This window comes from Astatotilapia calliptera, chromosome 17 (assembly GCF_964374335.1).
Source record: "Astatotilapia calliptera chromosome 17, fAstCal68.1, whole genome shotgun sequence".
NCBI classification, from domain to species: domain Eukaryota; kingdom Metazoa; phylum Chordata; class Actinopteri; order Cichliformes; family Cichlidae; genus Astatotilapia; species Astatotilapia calliptera.
Window position 1 is genome coordinate 40,994,129 of NC_137438.1, and position 27,439 is coordinate 41,021,567.

Here is a 27,439-nt window from a genome sequence, read left to right on the forward strand (position 1 = left end):
GCACCTCGTCCCGTCGCTTCGAATCCAGCGGGCAGCCTTGTGGGGGTTTGAACAGCCGGTTCCGCTTTCTTATTTCTCTGATAAACCAGGGCTAAGCCAACGCCGATCAGCATGAACCCTGTTATCATGGTTCCGAATAGGTAGATATCTTCAGCGTCCTCGATCGACAGTCCCGCCAGGCACACGGTCCTCCAGTTCTGCCACCCGTCCATCGTGTAACTGGCAGGGAAAGTCCCTCCAGGGAACTCAGGCTCTCCCGAGCCCCGACTTCTCGTTGAGAAAAGGGTGTCAATAGCACTCAGAGACCAGTTGATCAAATCCATAATTCTCTTTTAGGTTTAGAGAACGACAGTGAGAGACTGTTCCAGGGAAAGTAAATTCACACAAGACAAGACAAGGACATAGAGGCGAAGCAGGGAAGATAAGGGTGAGGAGGAGAGGAGAAAGTGCGACCGCCTTCGCTGAGAGCTCAAGAATAGTTCGGAGGCAATAAGACGCAGGGTTCTCAAGCACGAACCACTTTTATTGAATTGTAGCAGCAGTGTACGTCGCTACATCAATTTCTGGAAAAACACATATACCACCGGTCTCCTAGCGACCTCTAGTGGCTGCCCTCATGGTAGCCTTACTAGGACAACATAAACAGATTTCACAACACACACTCACACACACACACACACAACACAGAGGCCATGACAGTGAAATGTTAGCGAGCAGCCAAATCCACCTCTCCTGTTCTCACTCGCCACCCAACGCCTCCATGTGACAGCGAGAGAATAATTGCGTCAAAATTATTTACTTTTTAAAATGTATTTATTTCTTTGTTTTTTTGAGGGGCTGCTTTTGTCGATTCATCACCGGTACAGCAGGGGTGCCCAACTCCAGGCCTCGAGGGCCGGTGTCCTGCAGGATCTCACCCTGGGTCAGCACACCTGAATCAAATGATTAGTTCATTACCAGGCCTCTGGAGAACTACAAGACATGTTGAGGAGGTCATTTAGCCATTTAAATCAGCTGTGTTGGATCAAGGACACATCTAAAACCTGCAGGACACCGGCCCTCGAGGCCTGGGGCTGGACACCTGTAGTTTACAGAGTCTGATAAGATGAAGAACACCTGAGGGATGATTACTGAGTTAAACCAAAACCTTCAAACATTTTAAACTTGTTCCAGATGATTCTACTCACCAGAAACACTGAAAATGGTCAATACTGTAATCAATAATCAATACTGACAAAGTTATTACTGAATTTTTTTTTTGTTGGTTCTTATGTGTGTTTAAAACTTTGCAGTTAGACACGAGGCCCAGCAACCCCAAAAACCACGCCACATTTCCAAATGCTCATTTTCTTAGCCAAACAAAAAACCTGATTCCATCCACCACCATCTGCTGACAGACTAGATTGAGGTCAGCAAACTCAGTACAGATGCTCAGATACCCTCCCCCTGACTCCCTCCTCCAGCTCTTCCAGGCAGACACAGAGGTGTTTCCAAACCAGCCACACTGACCCATCTCTGCAGCATGCCCCAGGTCTGTCCCCCTGCAGGCCAATCCTGAAACACCTAAACTAAGAAGCGTCCAATCGGGATCCTAGCCACATCTGCAAACCACCTCAAACGGCTGTGGAGGTGCAGCAGATCTGTTTTGAGCCTTGAATGATCAAACTCCTTCTCCTGTCTCTGAGGCACGACCCAAATCCCTGAAGCTCATTTCTGCTGCTTCCAGACACCGTTTCATTCTTTTGGTTTCTGCCCACAGCTTTTGGCCACAACTGTCATCAACTAACTGCATCTCAAAGACAATTTGTAAGCTGTTTGTGAAATCAGAAACAGCATCTCATGTGTGTGCATCATTACAGGGTTATGTGCTAATGTTCACTCACAGCATGTCACACACCAACACCAGTGCAGTTTGCAATGGCTGCCCAACAAAGGGACACGTACAGGGACCAAATAGCTGAAACAGTGAGTCCAACACTATGTTCTGAGATAACCCGCATCAGGACACTCAGTCACATCCCACAAAACAAATTCTCCAGTAGACTTGTATACTTCTTTAAAAGGGGAAGCCTGCCAATCCAGATTCACTGTCCAGCCAAGATAGCCCCACAGCATCGAGAGTCCTGTGGAACTGAGTGTAAACCCTGTAGGGAGAGGTTTAACTCTCTGTGAAGGTCTTCAAGGGCAAAGGCTCAGAGAATCCACACGGCTCTCTGCAGGACAGGGGAAAGGCTAAAGCCGGTAATGTCTGGTTTTACATGCAGACATTTTTATATAAATAGACCAAAAGATTGCAGCCAAACGTGAGTACAGGTGAGTACAGGGACAGGGTGGAGCAACAGTTTGACAACCCTCGGAGTATGTGGCAGGGACTAAACACGATCACAGACTTTAGAGGGAAAACCAGCACACCGCAGACCACGGCCTCTCTGTGTGAGGATCTAAACGTATTCTACGCTAGATTCGACGCAGCGAACACCACGAGACCGGACAGTGTGCGCACCGCGGATGACGTCAGTGCGCACACTGTGTCTGAGGAGGATGTGCGGAGGTGCTTCAGGAAGGTGAACGCACGCAAAGCTACTGGTCCGGACGGGATTCCCGGCCGCGTCCTCAGGTCATGCGCGGCTCAGCTGGCTGGAGTGTTCACGCACATCTTCAACCTTTCCCTCTCTCTGTCTGTAGTCCCAGCCTGCTTCAAAATGGCCACCATCGTCCCTGTACCCAAGTCCTCCACCATCTCCTCATTGAACGACTGGCGACCTGTAGCCCTGACCCCCATCGTAAGCAAATGCTTCGAGAAGCTGGTCAGGGACTTCATCTGCTCTGCACTACCCGACTCACTGGACCCTCTACAGTTCGCATACCGCCACAACAGGTCCACTGATGATGCCATAGCCCTGACACTACACACTGCCCTGTCACACCTGGAGAAGAGAGACACGTATGTGAGGATGCTGTTTGTAGATTACAGCTCAGCATTCAATACCATCGTTCCCTCGAAGCTGGACAGGAAACTGCAGGATCTAGGACTGAGCAGCTCCCTCTGCAGCTGGATCCTTAGCTTCCTGTCTGACAGACGCCAGGTGGTCAGACTGGGCAGCATCACCTCATCCCCCATCACACTGAACACTGGTGCTCCACAGGGGTGTGTACTGAGCCCTCTCCTGTACTCACTCTACAGCTACGACTGCACAGCCACTAACAACTCCAACATCATTGTGAAGTTTGCGGACGACACTACAGTGGTGGGTCTTATCACCAACAGTGATGAGACGACTTACAGGGAGGAGGTCAGCGCCCTGACCCACTGGTGTCAAGACAACCATCCCACCCTCAACGTCGCAAAGACAAAGGAGTTGATAGTGGACTTCCGGAGGTGCAGAGAAGTACACACCCCCATCACCATCAACGGCGCTGCTGTGGAGAGAGTGAGCAGCTTCCGGTTCCTTGGAGTACATCTGGCTGAGGATCTTACGTGGTCAGTACACACAAACAAAACAGTGAAGAAGGCGCAGCAGCGCCTCTTCTTTCTCAGGAGACTGAAAAGATTCGGCATGAGCCCCCGCATCCTCAGGACCTTCTATCACTGTGCCATTGAGAGCATCCTCACTGGATGCATCACCACCTGGTATGGCAACAGCACCGCCTACAACTGCAAAGCTCTCCAGCGAGTAGTGCGGTGCTCTGAACGGATAATTGGAGGTGAGCTTCCCTCCCTCCAAGACATCTACAGGAAGCGCTGCCTGAGGAAAGCGGGGAGGATCATCAAGGACTCCAGTCACCCCAGCCATAAACTGTTCAGACTGCTTCCATCAGGAAGGAGGTTCTGCAGCATCCGGTCCCGTACCAGCAGACTGAGAGACAGCTTTTTCCATCAGGCCATCAGACTGCTGAACACGTCATAGACACCTCAGCTTCACTACTGGAACTTCAACATTATGCACTCCACACTGTATATAAATGCCACTTGTTTTGCACATATTCAACTCTGTATATTTTATATATTTTATTATTATTATTATTATTATTTTTTTTTTTTTATTACTATTTAATTTGTAAAAATGTGTATACACACACACACACACACACACACACACACACACACACACACACACGTAGGAAAATATTTAGTATACACATCCAGAAATGCATACACTATTATATATTGTACATATATTTATTAGTTTCAGGTTGGCCATTCTTGTATTTTGCTCGTTTGTGTTGTTGTGTTTGCACATCTCTGTTGCTTGTGGGGCTCGCACACAAGAATTTCACTCGCATGTGCTGTGCCAGTGTGCCTGCACATGTGATGTGACAATAAAAGTGATTTGATTTGATTTGATTTGAGAGTGTCTATTCTGTCAATTTCAAGTGCTTTGCGTGAAATTTCAACTGGGAACGAAAATAGATCTACTAATGGAAAATGACAAAATAAATATTATTACAACAAATGATTTGAATGTAGAAATAATGGTCATCATTTAACTTTGTTACAGACATAAAGAACTTGGAGTATTTCTAAAAGGAAACACGCTGGTATGGTGTTTGCATGTCCGGCTTCCTCACCGAGCACGAGAATGGATTTATTTAGTATTGTTGTTAGCACTGTGGCTTCACAGCACGAAAGTCCTACGGTTCAGAGCATACTGAGGTGTTTCTGTATGCAGTCTGCATGTTCTCTCTGCATACTCTGGTTTCCTCCCACAGTCCAAAAACATGCATGAACAGACCACAGGTGTGAATATTCGAGTGTCTCTCCGCGTCAGCCCTGTGACAGATGGGTAACCTGTCCAGTGTTCTCCCTATGACATCTGGATTGTATGTAAACACAGAAAACAGGATGTGTCTGCAGGTTTGGGACTGAGCTCACCCGAAGCACAGCGCGCTCTGGGACATGGCGATGCTTCTGTTACATATGCACAACACAGAACATTTACTTTCTTACACAACAGCTCGACAAGTGGAACAAACTCTGTTTGAATCTGTGTGAAAAGAAAAATCATGACAGACGTTGGTGCACAGGAGTGAAAACGGGAGAATAAACAGCCTTACCTTCAGTCGCTTTATGAAACTCTTCACTGAGCATCGTAGTTATATTGTTCCAGAAGGTGTAGAGGATATCAGGTTGACTATCCTGTTGGTAAAACAAAGGAATACTGATTATCTGACACTCGACCACGTCGCCCTGATTAACCAGCGCCCTACAAAAACCTTTTTTTTCCACGTTACAGGAGCGCTTGTTTCCCCTCCATCACAGTTTTTCATGTGATAACAGTAAACCCACCGCACACCCATTCTACTCACAGAGAAAATCTCTGTGTGACACTTTCCCACGTTTGACGGGTTAAACTCACACCTGCATCGACACACAGGAACTACAATCAAAACTCGTATGAAACATGAACTTGCAGACACATACACACATCAACACACATACGGTAACCTGATTGTGGAAAGTGCTTTAATTATTTCATGGAACCGGGCATGTTCCTGTGTATTGTTCTCAGTGCTCTATTAGAGAAGCATGCTGCAGGTCTGTTGGGGATGCCTCTGACCTCCCACTTTCCCCACTGTCTGCACATCTGTCTTTGTTTGTTAATTAGAAATACAGAAACCAAAGTTACTTTGAAGTTGGAATTTAGAGACAAGTTTCAATTCAGTTTTTTTCAAATTGAATTAAGTTTTATTTATAACAACAGTGACCTCAAAATGCATTATATTGTAAGCTAAAGAGCCCCCACTGCTTTTATGAGCAAGAACTTGATGAAAGTGGGGAGGAAAAACTCCCTTCAGCGTAACCAGAGGAGGGAGGGTCAGCTGGGTATGAGGGGAGGCAGACAGGACAAAAGTCACTCTCTGAAAGATCCAGATCCATAATAACTTAATGCGTTCCAGTATTAGCGTCACAATCCGTCACAAAAATAAGGATTTAATCTGCTTCTCAGTAACGTAGAGCCATTCATGGATAGAGCCTGCTCAGTGCTCAGTGAGGACATGCTCAGCAATCTTGGCAGTACAGACAAGTTTTACAGTTCATGCTTATTTTGCCAAAGCAACACTTTGTTAATTCTGGGTTGGTGGATATGCTCCAAGTTTCCAAGCTGTAAATCCAATGTATGTGAATGTTATTTAGAAAGCACAGTCCTTGTATGAGTGGGTGTGAATATTGTATGTAAAGCCCTTTTAGTGTTCAGGTAGAGTACAAAGAACCGGTCTGTGTTTTATTTACCGTGAAAATTCAGGCTTGACTGTGAGTGGCTGATTGCTGGTGTCTGTTCATCTCCTGCTTACAGGATCCTGAACTTATCATCTGATTTTTACAGCCAGAGTTTTAACACTGTGGTTTGGAAATGAAAAGACACGGCAAAAGGTTACAGGGCTGGTAAAGAGTACTGGCAAGGACTGGCTCATCTCTGGGAGTGGGTTCATATCTGGCTGTTGCATTCTCTATTGCAGAATCCACTCGTAGTTACAGTAACTTCATATATTACTGACATATGATTATTAATATATTATTATGATTTTAGGTGAATGACACTGACCAAGTGTGGAGAACTAAACAGAGTTTCATCAGCTCAGTTGTTCAGGTCAGCCACATGTTTGTCACACAGAGATTTTCTCTGTAAGTAGAATGGGCGTGTGGTGAGTTTACTATTATCACATGAAAAACTGTGATGGAGGGGAAAACAAGCGCTCCTGTAACGTGGAAGAACAAACAGGTTTTTGCATAATTGTGTGTAACTGTGCATGAAAAAGCCCCAGAAATGTAACAACTACTTCAGAATCAGCGAGGTGTTATTCAGCTACACTCCTGAGTACATGATGCAAAATAACATCTTCCTCATAATAACTTACAGCTGATTCTGTCACATTTACATGTCTGAATTAGTGTTCAGAACTTTGACTGTACCTTCAACATATTTTCATGTAATGCTTTCAGAGCTGCTGACAGCCAGTCCATTCTTACATGTATACTTGTGTCCATAACAGTGAAGCTGATGGTGCTGCTGCACTGCTGAGGAGACTTGCATTTAGACATGTCATTAGGTCCCAAACTCACACCTCCATCTCTGGGTAATTGGTGAGAGCTTTGTTTCCATAGTAACATTCTCCTGCTTTCATTTCTACAACTCGGTTTCTGTGGAGGCAGGCAAACGAACTCGTGCTGCTGGCCGCTGTGTGAGAACGTGTTTGCACCCGTACTGATGTTTGTCACACTTGAATGTTTCAGATGATCAAACAAATGTAAATGTTAGACAAAGATAACACCAATAAACACATAATGCAGCTTCTAAATGAAGGTGATTATTATTAAACCTGCATGGCCCCCCGGTTATAAAATGAATTAACTGTGGTGTGTCACAGTTTGATTTCTTCAGCCACACACAGGCCTGATTACTGCCACACCTGTTCTCAATCAACAGATACCTTAAATAGGACCAGCCTGACCAAAAGTATTTGTACTCTGTTACTTTACACCTCTGGGAAAATGGAGCCATGAATTCTGCCGTCGACCAAAACATCCTGAAGGAAAGTGTCCCAACATCTGATTGTGACCTCAAGCTGAAGCACGCTTGTGTTCTGCAACAATGATCCAAACCACAGCAGTGAGTCGTCCTCTGATTGGCTTAAGAAAAACCAAATGAAGACTGGTCAAATCCTGAGTTGAATCCAACTGAGACGCTGGTGCAGGACCTTAAAAACACGGTTGATGCTCAAAAACCCTCCAATGTGGCTGAATTACAACAATTCTGCAAATATGAGTGGACCCAGATTCCTCCACAGAGCTGTAAAGACTCACTGCCAGTTATTGCAGACGCTGAGGGGGCCCACCAGGGGGCCATCACTTTTACACGTGCAGATTTTTCACCTTAATAATAATCACCTTCATTTAGAAACTGCATTTTGTGTGTTATCTTTGTCTAACATTTACAGTTTGATCTGAAACATTTAAGTGTGACAAACATCAGGACGGGGCCAAACTCTTTCTCTCAACACTGTATAAACAAATCAAATGGGCTTGATCTCAAATTTGAACATTGTCCCGGTTTTTTAAACACCTCTTTGGGACTCGTGCTTCCTTTGCGAGTGGGACACCAGGGGAACAGAATACTGAAAGTAATTATAAAAATATAATTTACTGAGGTCTGCAGCAAGTATTTTATTTCCATTTGGACCAACTGACATGTAAAGTCTCCTGGTTATTCTGCATGTGACTTTTGCTTGAGTATTATTACTGGGTTTCACTAATGAAACACCAGAGTAGCAGTATAGCTCACCCACCTTGATGATCTCATCAATGAAGCACACGTGAGTGACGGGGTCTCTCTTCTTCATCAGGACTTTCTGCAGGTGCTGCACCTGAAACGACACACAACAAAGATGGCCTCGTACTTAATTCATCAGCCACGCTGGCAGCTGTGCTGTTTTATTTAACGCTCGGGCTTCAGTGTGTATATGTATATGTACTTGTCTGGATGCAGCACATATCTGGTCCATCAGTTTCTCCAGGTTGGTCCACAGACCAGCACGGAAAGCAGCTGTGTTGCCTGGTGTTGGTAGCACTGCTCTGCCAGGAGCGCCTAGAGGAACATCAACCACAAATCATTTCCACCAACAAAGCAGCTTCCTAATTAGATTTTCTCCAGGTTTACTCAACATGTGTCGACGATTTCTTACAAATATAGTCTCATAAAGATTGCAGATTTTAACAAATTTAGTGTGAAATACTGCAGTATATACGCTGGGGACTAGTTTCAGTAATGGAATAATACTGACATACAGTTTTTAATAGTCTTGTGGAGTTCAGTGGCACAGAGGACCGAGATAAGTATTTGCTCATTTGCCATCAAACACATGAGCAACATTCTTAAACCACAGAGTTTAGTACAATGTGCCCTTTGCAGTTACAAAAGCTTCGACTCTACCTGCTTTCCATGAGGTTTGGAAGTGTGTCTGTGGTGTTTGTGGGAATTTCTGGCCATCTTAGCAGCACATTGGTGAGGTCAGACTGTAACCCCCCCCCACAAACTTGGCACAGCGCAGTGAGACAAGCATCATTCTCCTGGCAGCTGCCAAACCCAGACTGGTCCATATGGAGAAGCGCAACTCGTCACTCCATAGCTTCGCCACACCACTGCTTCCAACACATCGCTTTGGTGATGTAATGCTTGGATCCAAACAGCTTCTGAAGCTCTGTACACACCGAGTTAATCTGAAGGCCCCATGAAGTTTGGAGGTCTATAGCGACTAACTCTGCAGAAAGTTGGGACCTCTGTGCGCGATGCGCCTCAGCATCCGCTGACCCCGCTCTGTGACTGTACACAGCAGAGGTCCTGTCATTCCCAGTCACTTTGTTGGAATACCGCTAACAGCTGACTATGGAATATTTGGTAGTAAGGAAATATCACAATAGGTGGCATCCCATTACAGTACCAATCTGGAATTCACCAAGTGACCCATTCTTTCACAAATGTTGGCAGAAGCAGTCTGCATCACAAACACCTTCATTTAGAAACTGCATTTTGTGTTTACTTGTGTTATCTTTGTCCAATATTCAAATTGATCTGAAACATTTATGTGCGACAAAGGGGGTAAACACTTGTTCACACCACTGTTTTTCAAACCAACTCATGAAATAGATCCACTTATTAAATGTTCTTCTGTTTGATCATTACAAATTAGAACAATGCACTCAGTGGGCAAACCTTTCTGAAGCACAGTCTTCTTCAGGCTTACCTCTGGGGTTAGCTGGCTGTGTCAGGCCTTTGATGTCAAGAGCACTAGTGATGTTGTCCTGTATGGTGGTCTGGTAACCCCCAACCACATGGCTGATGGTTTCTCTGAGATTACCCAGATTATAGAAGACCTGAAGGGCTGTGCCAACCTGGGTTGGGTTCTGATTATCAAAAGAAAGAGGGGGGGGGGGGTGAAAATGAATGAGGCGTCGATATCAGCATCTGTTTGGTGACCGCTTTAAAAGCGGTCACCAAACAGCTTAATCTCACAGAACGAAGCAGCTGCAGGTCCACTGCTACATTCATTTAGATTTAGCTTAATTCACACAAGAACAAAAAACATTTGATGGAGAGAAAAGTAACATTATTGTTTTTGTCAGTGTCAGTTATCTTCTATAAAAGCCTTTCTGATAGCATTAATAAGGTCGCTAAAAATGTTTGGCTAACTTGACCTGCATTACACTTCTTAGCTTTGTTAGCGTCTTTGTTAGGCATATCTACTGTAACACTTGATAAATCCCCGCCCTGCAAACAAGCACACTCACACACAGACACGCGTTGTGAGTCTGTGACTCAGTGCTCGAGTGTTGAATGAATCGGTATCCCGTCTAATCTCCAAGCACGTGCCATGCTAATTCCCATTATGGACACAGTAATCAAAGAAAACATCAGAAGCACTTAGATACAACGTAGCAAGTTAATATGACTGCTACATAAAGCGGAAACTGTCCTCGGCCTCTACTGTGTGCATTCATGGATGTCGATCGCCTCTGTAGGGCAGCACAATCTCTTCAGGATTATATGAGTGCCACGTCTCTCTCATGAAATGTGCCAGGGGGTAAACTTGCCACAGTCTTGTCGTCACAACAACGTTGCCAGGAAACAACCAGAAATACTACAGAAGTACTGGCTGCTGTTCATTAAGAAACATCCTAGTCATTTTTTAATTTCTTCAAACATGTTCGTCAGAGATGTTGAGGAGTTGGTAAGTCTGAACAAACCTGGCTAGCTGCTCTCCTGTATTTCCAGTCTTTATGGTAAGCTAAGCTAACCTGTCCTGATAGCAATCAGTGTACTTAACACAGACTGACATTATATATCAACTTACTCCTGAAAGGACAAATTGTGACTTCAGTCATGTTGACTGGGGTGTTGGTCGTTACCCACTAGGGACCATTGTTGGGGGGGGGGGGGGGGGGAGTCGGGCTGTTAGAAGAGCCACAGAGCCAGAACAACAATGGGGTTTTCTTTCTGGCCATGGGACAGTTTCAAGCTCGTTATCCTCTTGAAGCTATTCAAGGCGTTTGCTCAGCCAATCTAGATGAGTGTTGTGGACTTGTAATTATCTTATATTTTATATATTTGTAATTTATATTTTATTGTGATTTTATTTGTACTGCGATTTTACTGGAAAGCACTTTGGTGTACTTCAGTCTTAAAAATGTGCTATATAAATAAATTTTGATTGATTGATTGATTGATTGATTGACTTCTAGAAAGCACTCAGCTACGTCCCTCAGGGATTCCTGTTGGGGGTGTTTCAGAAGGACCAGGTCTCTAAAAACCATTATTATTGGCCAATTGGTCCCTGTAGCAATCAATTCAATTCATTTCACTTCAGTTTTATTTATATAGTGCTAAATTACAACAGTCACCTCAAGGCGTGTTATACTGTAATTTAATGACCCCACAATAATACAGAGAAAACCCCAAGAAACAGACAGCCCCCTATCAGCAAGCACTTGGTGACAGTGGGAAGGAAAAACTTCCTTTTAATAGGAAGAAACCTCCAGAAGAGCCAGACTCAGGGATGGGCGGGCATCTGAGAGTTATACCAGGGAGCCAAGGTTTCTTTCTCAGAGGAGTCACAGTATTCAGAGTCATATGCAGTAAAAGTATTCAGAAGGTAACCGACCTCTTTGAAAGTAGTGCGTCGGCACATGGTACCGAAGAAGATAACAGAGAAGGAATTATGTGTCTTTATTTAGTCACAGTTAGGGACATCTACTGTAATGAAATGTACTCCCAACTGCTGTGTTATCCATTATTATACATTTAAATTAAATATTATTAATGATCAGGGAAAAGAGGGTTTTCAAGGAATACTGTGACATGTTTAGTTTCTATGCTGTATGTCAAACCAAGAACCATCCTGAGAGCTGGGTTAACAATCACAGACAGCATTTCTAGAAGCAGTCAGCAGCTGCAGGGTTTCCCCGTCGGTGACGATTTTATCTTTGTGGTTTTATCAGGCAGTTTTCTCTGGTTTGCAGCCAATGGTGTGAAGTTGCAAAAATGAGAGTTAGCACCTTAGAGTCAGAAAGGGCTGAGTTCCAATTCAGGAATGGGCAGCTGCCCCACAGGAGCAGTGGAGTATCTCTGGGTCCTATGCGCTAGGAAAGGTAGAGTGAAGTCGGACACTGGCAGACAGTCTGTGCAGTGTCGGCAGTGATGCGGATACTGCAGCAGTCAGCGGTGATGAAGAGAGAGCAAGCTAAGCCGATGATTTCTAAGCTAATCTGTGTTCCTATGAAACAGTGAAAGCACCAATGGTGCTACGTTTACATTTAGAAACCTTAACGTTAGAGTCTGACAGGACATCAGACGAACCCTAACAGCGCTCTTCAGTGATGTTCATGAAAACAGAGTTACCCATAATATTAACATTATAGACTTTAGCCACTGTTTGTTTTTTTTAGATAAAGAAGAGCAGTGTGGGTTTTTTTGTTGTTGTGTTTTTTTACGTGGGTCAGTGGAGCTCCCACTCACCAGATGGGCTACAGGGTATCTGCTAGCAAAAATCAGAGGACTGAGGTGAATCTCCCACACAGCCCAGCCAGCACGTCCAAGCTTACATAACATTCACAACAAGCAACTGTGTAAGAAGCTGTCACTGTGTGTCCATACAGTACATACAGTATGTGTGATGTGTGCGTTTTTCATATGTGTACACACACACACACAGCAGTGGTCAGGATAAAAATACTTCTCCTGTGGGTGAAATACACCAGGGGGACAGAGGTGTGTGTGTGTGTGTGTGTGTGTGTGTTTTTCTATTTCTGGAGGAACGGCTTATTGTCTCGATGCAGACATAGACGTTCACAGGAACCTTACAGTCACAGTCTCCTACTAATCTCCACTCTGTCAGCAGCTGCAGACACTCCTCAGCATCTCTTTGGGTTCACACACCTAAACATGAAATAGCTCTAATGTTGTTATTTCTTCATCACCATAAATGAACTCTTCTTTCGTAGATGTTTCATTATCAAATATTGCAAAAAAAATGTATAACCTCTCCCATAACTGCTGTTTTTAAAGGATCACAAACGTACGATGCTATTTTGTGTTTAACATTTTCACTGCTGCTTGGTGAGAAGTATGTCACACTCTAACATGCACGCTACTCACAACAGCAGCATCTAAAAGCCGTCACATGGAAACACGGTACAGCTCTCACTGTGACTGCCAGCGACCTCCAGAAACCATTTGCCAACTGGTTTCAGAATAGCCACAACCAATTAGTGGTTGCCAGGTGAAGACCGACTGGTCTCTCAGCCTGATAAGTCACTGACATTCTCCCTTAGGAGACTTAAATCTCAGGCAGCACACCAGGTCTCAGACAGCGCAGTACAGGTAGAAAACAAAAGAACGGAAATTTTCTACCTGGATTTCCATTCCTTGCTCCAGCAACCGCTTGGCCTGGTTCTCCACCTCGAGCCTGGCTCTGCTGATCAACAGCAAGTCGTTCTCGATCACCTCGATGCCACTCAGATCCACACCCTGCGACAGATAGTCTGGAGAAAGCACACAGGAGAATATTGAACGTGGATCTGTCAAAAGTTATTAAAGAGCAAAGCCTGAACTTTACCATCAACATGAGTCAGAATCTGCAATTTAAAACAGACACAAAGTATCTGACTGTTGATCCCGCACAGTCCCATACGGAGCACACAAGCATACAAACAATCTTTCCATTTAGAAACGGTCTCTATTTATTTTTTTGAATGCAATGTTGGACTTGCTGGGATAGGCTCCTCCCCCCTGTGACAGATGGATGTTTCCAGTACACGGCTATGTTTTGATAGATCGAGAGGACAGAAAAATAAAAGGACATCAGCTGTTGAATATGAGAAGAGAGGCGGAAAGAGTGACCGGGACTGATAACAACCCATTTCAGAGATGCTATTTGTCTAGAGAGAGAGAGAGAGAGAGAGAGACAGTGTTTACAGGCAGGTGGCAGGATGAGGCACAGAGGACGAGGGAGTTGGACAGGAGCCACCTTCGAGTCAAACCGATCTGTTTGAAGCCTCAGACCCAGTGCGATGGTTTCCGTGATGAAACAGATGAGCTCCATGTCTCTTTGCCTCCTTCTAGGTTTGTGTTTAACAATGAAACTGGGTCTTTTCTGACTTGTGTCTAAATATGCACAGATAATGCAGGCCATGATGTGCTAGACCCAAAAGGAAAAATTTGACTTTTGTACACACGTGGTGAATTCATTCAGCGTATGAAATAGAGAACAAAGAGATAACAGTAAGAGCTACTCTATCACACCACGCATGGCAGGCCCAACTACACCCAATGAGCCTTCACTGCGGTTACTTCCGCATATTTGAGTGGTTTTACACCAGATGCCGTCCCTGATGCAATCCCATTATGATTCCCATCTCCACCCAGAAAAGAACCTGGGATCTTTGGCTTGTTAGGTGGATGTGTCAACCACTACAGTAGCCACTCTAATGGGACAGTGTTACACTTGCTTAGATGACCTTTGCAGAAAACAAGAGTCATGTGGATCTTCAGTAACGCACAAATGGCCTGGGATCTGTGGGATTTTTTTAAAGCACACAACTATTTGCATTGTTTACACACAGGACCAAGTGATGCATGGAGTAGACCAGTGATACTGAATGGAATAAGACCTAGAGGAACCATAGAGGAGACAACAGGGCTGCAGAGCTGGAGCTGCTGCAGTTCAAAGGGAACATAAGAACACGGTCACCCAGAGGCAGAACAATGAGAGCAGTATTACGCGCTTCATGGAAACGTAGCGTTTCCCAGACCACATTGCAGCAGTACCTGGCTTCTGTTTGGCCACACAGAGCTCCTCTGACTCGTTATCATTCCCAAAAAATTCATTAATACCTCCCTGTCAAAGCTGCCAAATCCTTAAATGACATTAAATATAGTTTGATTTTGCTCTGGACCCACGCGTCAGCCACAGAGACTATTTGGTTAGATGTGCAAGTGTGTCAGGAGAGACCACTGAAATATGCCTCTCGCTTTACAGTGTTTCTCATACACACCAGAAATGGCACTGGGTGAATGTCAAACATAACGCTGTTATGACCAAGTGTCATATACTGGACGCTCGGTAATCACAGCAGCTTGGAAACACACCTCAAACTTCTCAGTTTCAAAGGGGCTTTAATTTCATGAGATGCTTCACCTCCCATCTGAGAAGGTGATGATGAAACGTCTTCAGGAACCTTAAAGAAGTCCAGACCCTTTTCTTTCCAAGCTCCTTAGACCACGATGACCTTCTGACTGAGAACGTACGGTTACAGTGTAACCTCGGTTCTCTTAGTGAGAGACTCTCTCTCCACACCGTTACATATGTAATGGTGTGGAGAGAGAGTCTTGATATGCTAGAGAACCTTTAAATTTCAAGCTGAAATAATCCGTTTCTATGCAGATGTTTCAGCTAATTAGCAAAGTTTTTATGAGCCCATACTCATGGTCCTCCTGATAAGCAAACAAACAAGATCGAATAAAAGAAACCTTTATCAGGTCAGCTCACATCTGCACTAAAAGACAAAGGGAAGCATTGAAATAGAAATAAAACTGAGAAATGGATCCATTTGTTACTGTGAAACGTCAAACATACCAAACAAAAACAGGAGACAAAATGACTTTCTTCAAGCTGAACTTAGAAAGATTCTCTGACAAATACTTTGTTGATAAAAGGGGAGATGTGTTGTAACACAAAGCAGACAGCTCTGCAGGAAGTTTTATTTTTAGCTTTCAAGAAGAAGAATGCCTGAAACATCTTTGTAAACACAGCACGTAAAGAAGCACAGAGACTGTGCAGCTGCTGAGCTCAAGGCTATCACAACTAGTCCTTCTGTTTGTCCATTTGCTTAAAGGCACAATGTCAATGATCTCTAATCTTTGGGTATTAGCTCTCCCTCATACATCCTAAGCATTTCAAATAAATACATAATAAAACCAAAGAAATTCATTACCCGTGAAATTAATCTGAATAGGTTTGCACTTAAAGAACCGTATATTTGGCTGGTGGGTGTTCTCATATAAACACACAAGATAAAAAGCTGTTCTTAACAATAATAATAATAATAATAAAAAAGCAACTGGGGGTGTTCATGAGGATGAGCGAGATGGGGAGACAGTTCAAAGATATACCTCTATACTCATCAAAATATTCTTGTTTTCACACAAAACTAGGATGTTTGGATGTTATTTAGTGCTTACCTGCTTCCTCTGCAGTTTCAAAGATGGAGCGAGCTCTGAAGTTGTTCAGGGATGACTGTTGGATTTGTGTGTGAAGTATTTGTGCACCGGCATTATTTGTAAACCAAATGTGTGAAGCTTGGACTCTTGGCAATAAAAATGAGACTCTCCCTCTGAAGCCTAACGTCAGTGTCTGTTAATATGGCATTTGTCACACAAAGTTGGTTGTGTATTCCTGAAAACACACTTTTGCTTTCAATGTGCACGTCTGTTTGAAATAGTGGAGACGACGTGTCACTACATTTATGAGCTCTGCCGTGCTTAGAGCAGCATAAGAGTTTAAACTGAGCAGAAATGTTTGTGTTCGGTCTCCTTCCATTGTTTTCTCTCACATTTCATGTAAATTGTCATCAGAGAAAAAGCCTGTATTCAGTTCCTCTTCATAACCCCGGGGTCGGCCATCTCTCTCCTGCTAAACACCTGATGTGGCTGAGAACAGGTGGACTGCAGAGACCATCATCCCTGTTACATTTCTTGAATAAACAGATGAAGAGCAGCAGCCAGATGTAGTGAAAAATCATGTTCACCCTACACAAAACAGACACGGTCCTGATCTGAATTCTGATCCAACGTGTCGGGGTTGGCTTTGTCTGGTGGTGCTGTTGTTGCCATGCCAATGACAAGTAGCTCTAATTAGTGCACTCGCGAGCTACGCCGCAGATACGCACGGCGAGCAATAAGGGCAACACCGCAGCTACTTGAATGGTAGCCAGATCGGGACAATTAAGCATGCAGCATCGGGCAGGTGCTTTGCAAACACAAACACCGGAGGAGTGGCCAAAGTCCTGACAGGAAAGATGCTGTCGTTGGTATCGTCATGGCCACTGCTTTAATGAGGGCAAACAAACTTATGGGGAGATGGTGCAGAAGAAAAGGGAAACAAACAATGACTCCTGCATGCTGGAAACTTATTACAAGCAGCTCAAAACACATATACAGTACAGGAAGAAACAAAGCATGAGAGCGGGAAAAACATTAGGAGAACGTCTGCTTTGTAAACCCAATTAGTTAAGCGCAAAAGAGCAAAAAGAAAAAAAAGAGCAGGAAAAGATGGTTTGATGGTGGGGGGTGATGGAGGGGGCGGGAGCAGTGGATGAGTGGGATGGGCTACTAGAGGTGGAAACGGAGACAGGCTGACAGAAGAAGCGAAGCAGAGCGCAGAGAGGGGGAGGCAGGGCTGTGGTCTTACGAGTCCCTCGCTCTCTCTCTGGAGTTGCATGCAGACAGATTTCCACCCAGAAAGGATTCAACAGTGTGATCGCTGCACGACGGACTTCTGAGCTGAACCTCACATCACCTGAGGCCACTGCACTACCTCACCTGAGGATGAAGGATCACTGAGAGATGATCTCAGCAGGTAAACTAATGCACATCATCATCATCATCATCATATAGTGCTGCTCTGACAGCATGTGAATGTGCTGCACCGTAAAAGGAATTCATTTGTAGATAAACACACACAGCGTGCTGACATGTTGCTGAGCTGTGAGTCACGATTTTCCAGCAGTGATTATTCCGAGCGGAGAATAATTAGACCAAATGAGCGGCTGGCAAGCAGCAACAAACACTTCTTATAAGATAAATGCAGCGACTTTGCTGCCCCCTGAGGAGATGGACACAACAAAATGCTGATACAACACCAAACTCATTTACATGCGTCTTTAGGCTGAGGTCAGTAGGACAAACCTTATCATATCGCAGATAATATGAGCTTAAATAAAAGAGTAATTTTGTGTTCTCAAAGGGGCATTTTTAAGATTACACTACAGCAAATGAAGGTGTTGAACTCTGCTTGGGGACAAACGTGTTGACGAAAAGTCTGAGCTCACAGCACACAGATGTGCTGCAGCTAACACTTATTATTTGTTCAATGTGCCAAAATACTGATGTACCTGAAATTTACCCTGTTTTTAATCAGTGAAGACACCAGATTTATACATTTAGGTATTTTTAATCTTTTAGAATAATCAAAATGGCGCATGCACTGTTGGCTCCAGTAATGTTTTCAGAAATGTATGAATCCTACATTTACATGAGGAATATTGGACCAGGTGTGGCATGATGCCATCATTTCTGGTTTTAGATTAGATTTTTTGTGAGTACAATTTAATTCATTCAAAGTTCAATTACTCAACTGTAGGTCTGTGAAGGTTCTCAGTCATCCAGGTCATCGTAGTCTAAGGAGCTTCTTCAGTTCCTTAGAACTGAAGAAGCTCCTTTGACCACTCAACTGTAGGGAAATTTGGATCTCTATCAGGAATTATCTGATCCGATTAAGACCAGACAGTTTAAGTTCAGATATAGTCATGTGGTGACAAACCGATGTGTGCTCTGTTTTTGACCCATCAGTGTCGTTTCATACACATGAATTAAATTCAGTTTTATGTATACAGTGCCAAACCTCAACAACAGTCGCCTTGGTTGTACTGCAGAGAACCAGCTCGCAGTATTCAGCACTCATTTTGTGAACACCACATGATGAGAACCATCAAAGACAAAAGGCAAGGCATCAAAAACTGATTAAACGCAGACTGTGCACATGAAGAAGACGGCAGAGGGACCAGGCCATGTGTTAGAGGATGATCAACCAGTTGAGTTAAATGATAGAGATGTGATGTGACATCCAGACCAGGAGGAAAACATTTCCTAATAAAAAATATTTCACCTTTTCCTGCCCTAGGGTCATATGGAATTTGACTGAGGAGGAGCACAAATCCTGATGACAGAGGGACATGGCAAAATTCTCTGCTTCAATCAGTTCTTCCAGTCTATGAATGATAAATCAGTGGATGGACTCCGTTAGTCCGACTGGTATATAAGGACTCTCTGTGCATGTGTGACTATCTCGGTGCTGACCTTGGTGCAACACTCCCTGCCCTTGGACCACAGGCCTCTAAAGTTCAGAGCAACAATCAAACAACCTTCCTTCCCCCCATTTTCAACCTTCTCCTTTCAGTGTTGTGCAGAACACGAGAACCTGACAAAGTCTCACAGGTGCGTTAGCCCCTAACGGGACTTTCATAATCTCCAAAGATCAAAAGCTGAATATGTCCTGAAAAGCTGGAAGCAGAGCAGAGAGGAGGATTGTTTTGGTGCTGGCATCATTTTCAGGCAGAGATGACACTGGAGGCAACAGTTTAAGCACAACGGACAATGACAGGACAGAGCTTTACATGAAAGACGCCATTGATGTTAGTTCACTGGTGCAAATCACATGCACCCCGAAGAGGGGTGGGTGTGCACTGCACAGACTTTTACCACTGGATAACTGGAACCAGTATCCCTGAACATCAAAAGCTGCAAAAGAGATGGATCAAACAAATGAACTTTACCAAGTCCGGAGACAGTGGAGTGGTCCAACATGCTTCTAATACTGCTAAGCTGGAGAGGACACCGCTAGGAGGAAGTGGTGAGTTTAAACCTCTCGTGTCAGTCTTAGACAGAGGTGTGGACTCGAGTCACATGACTTGGACTCGAGTCAGACTCGAGTCATTAATTTTATGACTTTAGACTTGACTTGAAAAAATGTTGTAAGACTTGTGACTTGACTTGGACTTTTACACCAATGACTTGGGACTTGAATTGGACTTGAACCTGTTTACTTGAAAAGACTTGATATTTTACCCCAAATATAAAATTTAACATGCATATTATATAGAGATTGAAAATGTAACGTCATTCACGGGTAGAACCGCAAAGGATTCTGGGAACTCGTGGCAAGCGGTACTAGCGCACGCAGGCTTTCAATTAAAATCAGTTATACAGCGATAAAAAAGAAACACAAAAATGTCAAGAAGCTGTTGTATTATTAACTGCAATAGCCGGTCGCATGACAGCCACGGGAAGCCGACGGGTAAAGAGATCGGTTGTTATCGGATTACGTCGTTGAAGAGAAATTGTTCGAGCCATGTTTCCGAAGTAATAAAGAGGCGACTGGATTGCAGCCATTCAAAGACCAATTATAACGTCCCAGAACCCTCCAGCTCACAGGTTAGTCTGCTCCAAGCATTTCCACACAGGTCAGTCTGCTGTTGTAGTTAATGCGTCATTTTTCTTAACATAATTGGTGATATAGGTTACAAGCAAGTCTGGCGCTGAACAGAAATTGTCGCGCTATGCTCCTTTGTTTATTGTGCATAAATAGTGAATTGTCCTGACACAATATTGCGTTTCGCTTCTGTTATTATGGTACATTGACAAAAACATATACTTTTATTCACAGGATAAAACAGGTTTTTGTATCACTAATTGCCCAGTGCGATTACAGCATACAATATTATTGTCACTGCTACATTTCTGTGATGCTACCAGAAATTATTTCCACTACTAATTAATTACCGTTGATCTCAAAGGTTATATTAATAAACGGTTAACGAATGTGTATTTATGACGACGATTTGTGAGACTGGTAAACTTATGATACATACGATGGTCTTTACTTTCTACACGGTGCATTTCAAGGTCCTGCACCCATCCGTCGGTAAACTGTACCTGGGCTTGTTGCAGTGACCGGAAGTTACTAAACTTCATGAGTGTATGCACTCACTCCAAGAACCGTATGATTATAAATATGCATATAAATATGCTACGATGAGATAGCTGACTTCATCTAACTAGCAAATGTTTTCCAGGCTCCGTTGGTGATGCAGTTTTTTTAATGTGTATGATATTTTTGTCATGCGATTTTAAAGCCGGTCCTACAAGCGCATCCAAGAATAACATGCAGCTTATCTCAGAACTGTCGGTGAAAATTATTCTTGGAGCTAGGTTTAATTGAGCTGCATTTTAAAGAGGTGCAATTTCACAATTTGTGTATATTTTCTAAGTTCACTATTTTGTCATGTGTTGAGAAAAACACAGATTTAAAAATTACATGGTCTAATATTTACATTTAGCATAACTGCAACATTATTTTTTCATTTTTTTTTTAAAGACTCGAAAGGACTTGAAATTCAAAGTTTCAGACTTGTGACTTGACTCGGACTTTTACACCAGTGACTTGAGACTCGACTCTGACTTGCCTGACATTACTTGAGACTTGACTTGAGACTTGAGGATAAAGACTTGAGACTTACTTGAGACTTGCAAAACAATGACTTGGTCCCACCTCTGGTCTTAGACGATTACAGTTGACTTGTTCCCAACGAGAACACTACAAGTCCTAAAGCTAAAGAACCTGGGTGTACGTGGAACCAATGAAAATGTGTGTTCAAGGCAAAACAAATATATACATAAATGTTTTTATAGATATTTTATATATTAAACAGCTACACTAATGGAAAGCTTACTTTCACTTGGCGTGGCTGTAAACATGGAAAATAACTACAGTAACTGCAAAAAAAATGTTAAAAACACTCGAGTAAAAGGTCACTGGCTGTTCTCTTCACACACCTGGCCAATAACGACATGCTTTTCTTGGTTAAAGCACTGCTCTTTATACAAACATGTGTCCAGTTCCACTTTGGTAAAATCATTTTAAGCCTTCTGGAGTCTTAGAAATGTTCTAATACAAACTAACCTAACCTTAACCATTGGCACATGTATTTGATGTTCAGGGTTTTCTTTCCTGTTTGACTGCAGCTATCCAAAGACCGTCTTTGGTTTTTACCGAACCCTTTTCAAATTTCTACTAAATGAATTCCTGCATTTTGCTGGTGAATGATCCTTTCAGTCTGAAATCTTATCACACACTTACCCCATCCATTTCTGACGTTTTCAAGACAACGAATAATCATCATGAAAAAGACATGCAAGCAGTTCTGAAGATATAATAGTGTCTTTAATTATGACCGCTTAACACTGATTTCTTTAACTTGGTTTCCACTGTGAAGTATACATTACTTAAATTAGATTTTCAACAAGCACAATTAAATGATCAAAGAGTAGCAATGTCACGCAAGGGGAAAGCTTTGTGCTTGTAGACGATCCATTCTTCACTAAAACCAAGCGCAGTGTCCTTTGCAGGGTTTGCCGGTTTGATGACACTTGAACAAATCTTTCATATAACTAAGCTTTCACACTTCTGAACAGTCTGTGTTTGTGCAAACTACTCTTCAGGCCTCTTCCTCCTATCAAGATAATGCACACGTCCTCAGTGTTGATGTCTGCAGCCACCATGAGCAACACGACTGTGCTTGACACCGCTGACCCATCTGATCTTGACATGAACTCTTCTGAGGAAATATATCCCATCAGCTTCCAGGTATTGCTGCACCCTTATAGACGCATCTTAGATTGAACTTCAAAAGGAGATCAGAGACTCTGTGACCTCCTTTAACTTCTTTAATAAAATGTTTCTAATATAGGTGCTTTTAAGTAATAAAATTATATTATTGTTTTTAAACATCTGATGTCTTCTCACATCGGTTTCTTTTATCAGCAATTTCATTTTATTATTATTACTATTATTAGTAATATTACACAGCTGTAGGATATTTGCTTACAGTCAAATAAAAAATACGTAATTTAACTTCTACAAAATGTTCAGTGAAGCGTCCTCATATCCTCCAATGTCTTTCTGTCGACAGGCTTCTCTGACAGGCTTCTTGCTGTTGGAGATCATTCTGGGTCTGAGCTCCAACCTCACTGTGCTGATCCTCTACTGTATGAAGCAGAACCTCATCAGCTCCGTGTCCAACATCATCACCATGAACCTGCATGTGGTTGATGTGTTGGTGAGTAGGGATGTGCGCCAAAAACAGCTTCACAGCTCTGCTTGCATTGATCACACTACGTGCTCACTGTGTCAGGCAACTGGTTTATCAGTAACTCAAGTAATCCAACAACGAGCTCCAATTCAAACCATCATGTGTCAGAAAGGCATAAACAGCCTCATACCAAAGCAATATCAGCACAGCAGATAATGAAAAGCTGAGTGCGAACATGACAGTGAGGAACACAAAAATGTGCATTTTAGCCTCATTCTTATTTATGCACACACTGCCGTTACCTGCTCCAGCGCCCAATGACCTCTGAAGAAGGCCAACGCCATTTCCTCCACTGCAGTCATCGTTTCCACTAACAACACTATCAGAGTCAGCTGCTAAGAGGCATTTCATAGCACTATGGGTTACCACTGAACGATTCTGAGGTTCTCACATCATTGAGAACGATTATGTCACTAACGTTTGTTTTCTAAGAGTGTAGTGTTGTTTAACTGCTCTACAGGGGAAGACCCTGCAGGTGGAGTGGATGTGATGAATCATAGTCAGCCCATTAATAATACTGTATTTTTAAAAATCCTATGTACTAACCTCGCTAAACCCATATTTTTAAATGTCATGCAAAAACACAAACTTGTAGCACATATCTGCATCTCCATTACAAGCATGTGAATAGGTTCAGAGACTGAAAGCAGCAGTACATTTTGTCCAATTAAAGTTGACACTGAACCTTTTGTTGAGCAGGTAGATGAAACCATATGTAAACAGTAGGGGTGCAACGATACACAAAATTCACGGTTCGGTTCGATACTTTGGTGTCACGGTTCGATATTTTTTCGATACAAAAAAAATTTTCATGCCTTTTTAATTTGTCATTTATTAAAATTATAAATATATATTTTAACTCAAAAGTACAGTTTTTAAATTTAACCCTAACCCTTGTGCGTGTTTTTTTATTTTGACAGTGAATGCGCACCTGCGGACCACTTATGTGCAGCCCTGGTTATTTAGCTCGTCATATTGCAGCCACAGAAATTATTTTGTCCATGAAACCATAAAGCTGCACTTTCTTTTTGCCTTATAGTCTGATTTGTCATAACTTCTCCGTTTTGTGGTAAGCTTTTCTTTGGCTGTCACTTCTTCACCCTGACCTGTCTTATTTGGCTCAGCAGAACTGAAATATAAATCCTGCTGCTTTTACACACGGACTCACATAAGCTCAGCGATTCTCTGCGCGATCAACCTCTCACATGTTTAAGCTGCAGGAGATTTCACTTGTCATGTTTGCATAGTAAGCTAACGATTAATAAGACGATGTCAGAGGAATTGGTGCACAAATTATCATCACTCACAGATCAGTGCTGTCGCTCTCTATACATAGTTTGCACGATTGCAAAGTGAAAGCAAAAAAACAAGCGCAAATTCAAACGCGACTTCAATATGTCACATATTGACAGTGGCTCACCGATGCCAATGACATAATTACCCAGCTACATTTCCGAAAGAATGCAAAAGCATTGACGTATATTTTTCCTTCCTACAATAGCCCGACGGGCAGGGCAGAGAGATTTTGGTAGCCCGACTGGAAAAATCGCTAGCCCCAGGACGTCAGGCTAGCGATATTGCAAGCCCTGTATCTGATTGAGGAATCACTCATCTTTGGAAAAGAGAGTTTATTACAGAGAAATGGCTCTTTCCAAAATAAAAGCTATACTATCCGCTTCTTCTGGGCTATATTCTCAGCAGCATAAGGAGAATCATGTGCTAACGGCTGTCTAAATGACTCGGCTAAAGTTTGTAGCATGCATGCTTGTTGTTTTTGTCTTTGCACTAGGATGATGTCGGCGTAAATGTGCAGTCATATTCGTTGTGTTCCCACTAGTGCTTTCAGGTTAATCTCGTTGAAATGACCTTAACGCCACAACACGGCAAATCTCCGTTAACGAGCTACCCCTGATCGCCCCGTGCATGGGGCTAGATGGCCAACACGTTAACAAGCTAACTGCGCTAACACACTAGTTCCCACCCATGTAATTGAGCATTGCGTGGCACATCCAACATACCGTTTTACTTTAGTCCATGACTCGCTTACCTTCAGAGTCATGCGTCACATGAAAACCAAAATAATTCCAAACGCCAGATCTGAATGAGGGTGGGGGAGGTTCAATTTGCCATGTTGCAAGGAGAGCTTAACTTCTGTCTCGCTAGCTTGCACTGCGCTCTTCCTTCTGACGATGCTGTCTGTGTTGAGCGCTCAGTGGATCTGCGCTCGACAGTGCAGCCTAGGCGGAGTAGTCGAACGCAGATTCACTGAGCGCTCAACACAGACAGCATCGTCAGAAGGAAAGTTGATAAAATAAATTACAAATTTTGTATTGTTCGATACATATGCGTACCGAACCGAAAGCACTGTATCAAACTGTTCAATATCGATACGAATATTGCAGGGTCTTTATCAAAAACTCTGTGCACAGCCAAACTGGGGACAGTTCTGATTGTCATATTTAACTGTATGTTTCTTTTCTTCCTGCCCACTCCTGTTTATCAACAGCAGCAGAGGTATACCAAGGTTAATACAGGCAATTAATACCAAACAACACTGTGGGAAAAAACTTAAACAGTTAACAGAAATGCATATTAAAAATACTGGTAGCTGCCAGTGTTACCCCTCAGCCTCACAGTAGATAGATATGATTTCCTTCTTATCTTATTGCAAGATTTTCAGGAAACCAAACCTCTGACCTTGACCTTAAGGTCGAGGTCACTGAAATTTGAGCTCATCTGAGATGTTTAACAGTTGTGCCTATGGTATGAATTTTACAATCCTACGTGGCTTCTTTCTCAAGCTATCGGATTCAGAAAGTTGGTTGCCCGCTCAACAATAACTCATCAGCCTTTTACAGCCGAGGGATAAAAACTGGACTTGGAGGAAAAAATTAAAGAATAAATTCAATAAGCCTGCCTTTAACCAATACATTAAATAAAATCAAACATGTTGCATTTGGGACATGATCTGTCTCCGTCTCTACTTCCAGATATGCGTGTGCTGCATCCCACTGACAACTATGGTGATTCTGATTCCACTGGAGGTGGACACAGCCATGATGTGCTGCTTCCATGAAGCCTGCGTCTCCTTCACGAGTGTAGCAACCGCCGCTAATGTCCTAGCCATCACCGTGGACCGTTATGACATCTCAGTACGTCCAGCGAACCGTGTGCTTACAATGGGCCGAGCTGTGGTTCTGCTGGGATCCATCTGGGCTTTATCCTTTTTCAGTTTCCTCGTTCCATTCATGGAAGTGGGCTTCTTTATCAGATCCAGTTCATATCTTTTGAACCAGACTACAGTGGTGACTGTACCTCATACAAATGAGTACTACACAGAGGTGGGTCTGTACTATCACTTGCTAGCACAGATTCCTATATTCTTTTTCACAGCTGTTGTAATGCTGGTGACTTACTACAAGATTCTTCAGGCTCTTAACATTCGCATTGGAACACGGTTTCAGAACAACTTGCCTAAAAAGAAGCAAAAGAGCAAAAACACCATCTCTCTTAGCACTGCAACACAAGCAGAGTCAACTGAGGTTTCACAGAGCAGTACAGGTGTCAGGGCAGGTGGAAATGCACCTTTGGGCATGCGAGCATCAGTGTCTGTGATTATTGCACTAAGACGAGCCGTAAAACGTCATCGAGAGAGAAGGGAGAGGCAGAAACGAGTCTTCAGAATGTCTCTTCTCATCATTTCCACGTTCTTATTTTGTTGGACTCCAATAACTGTACTCAACACGATCATCCTCAGTACTGGACCCAGTGATCTGGCTGATCGCCTCCGCCTGGGTTTCTTGGTAATGGCCTATGGAACCACCATCTTTCACCCACTCCTCTACGCCTTCACCCGGCAGAAGTTCCAAAAGGTTTTGAAGAGCAAGATGAAGAAGAGGGTGGTGTCTGTTGTTGAAGCTGACCCTACACCAAACAATGTGGTCATACATAACTCATGGATCGACCCCAGGAGAAACAAGAAGGTCACCTTTGAGGACACAGATGCCAGACAAAAATGTCTATGTTCACAGGACGCAGAGTAATGGGGCTAGCTCAAATGTAAATATGTCAAATATATACAATATATTGCTAAAAGGGAGATGGAGATGGAACAGGGGAGAAAAACTAAAGCTAAAATGGTGTGCTGATTAAACAATGGAATGCTTACACTATATTGCCAAAAATATTCCATATTATCAACAAAGAATTCAATTCTGGATTTAACAGGAAGTCAATGAAGGGAAGCCAATACAGGAGAAATCTGCTCTCTCTTTCTAGTCTGACTCTTGCTGCAGCATTTTGGATCAGCTGAAGGCTTTTCAGGGAGTTTTTAGGACTTCCTGATAATAATGAATTACAGTCGTCCAGCCTGGAAGTAATAAATGCATGAACTAGTTTTTCAGCGTCACTCTGAGACAGGATATTTCTAACTTTAGAGATGTTGCACAAATGGAAGAACGC

At 43.1% G+C, this 27,439-nt stretch overlaps 2 protein-coding genes across 2 annotated transcripts in view; one reads left to right on the top strand and one right to left on the bottom strand.

Moving 5' to 3' along the window:
* Nucleotides 1-27,439, bottom strand: part of cog5 (component of oligomeric golgi complex 5) — a 74,561-nt gene that overhangs the window by 17,140 nt on the left and 29,982 nt on the right. The window contains exons 7-11 of the mRNA XM_026148263.2: nt 13,404-13,534; nt 9,742-9,901; nt 8,473-8,585; nt 8,287-8,364; nt 5,056-5,137 (exon numbers count right to left, since the gene is read on the bottom strand). Of these exons, the coding sequence (XP_026004048.2) occupies nt 5,056-5,137; nt 8,287-8,364; nt 8,473-8,585; nt 9,742-9,901; nt 13,404-13,534 (564 nt within the window). The remainder of the gene's footprint in view (nt 1-5,055; nt 5,138-8,286; nt 8,365-8,472; nt 8,586-9,741; nt 9,902-13,403; nt 13,535-27,439) is intronic.
* Nucleotides 19,553-27,167, top strand: LOC113009755 (G-protein coupled receptor 22-like). Its single transcript, XM_080291529.1, has 4 exons — nt 19,553-19,680; nt 22,329-22,473; nt 22,799-22,945; nt 25,969-27,167. The coding sequence occupies exons 2-4, from the start codon at nt 22,351-22,353 to the stop codon at nt 27,019-27,021; spliced, it is 1,323 nt and encodes a 440-aa protein (XP_080147655.1). The 5' UTR covers nt 19,553-19,680; nt 22,329-22,350; the 3' UTR covers nt 27,022-27,167.

What these genes read in the sequence shown, in the direction of transcription:
- LOC113009755 (XM_080291529.1), top strand. Translation starts at nt 22,351, where the DNA reads ATGCACACGTCCTCAGTGTTGATGTCTGCAGCCACCATGAGCAACACG. An exon ending in TATATCCCATCAGCTTCCAG is followed by an intron (nt 22,474 to 22,798) that starts GTATTGCTGCAC and finishes TTCTGTCGACAG; the next exon opens with GCTTCTCTGACAGGCTTCTT. An exon ending in TGCATGTGGTTGATGTGTTG is followed by an intron (nt 22,946 to 25,968) that starts GTGAGTAGGGAT and finishes CTCTACTTCCAG; the next exon opens with ATATGCGTGTGCTGCATCCC.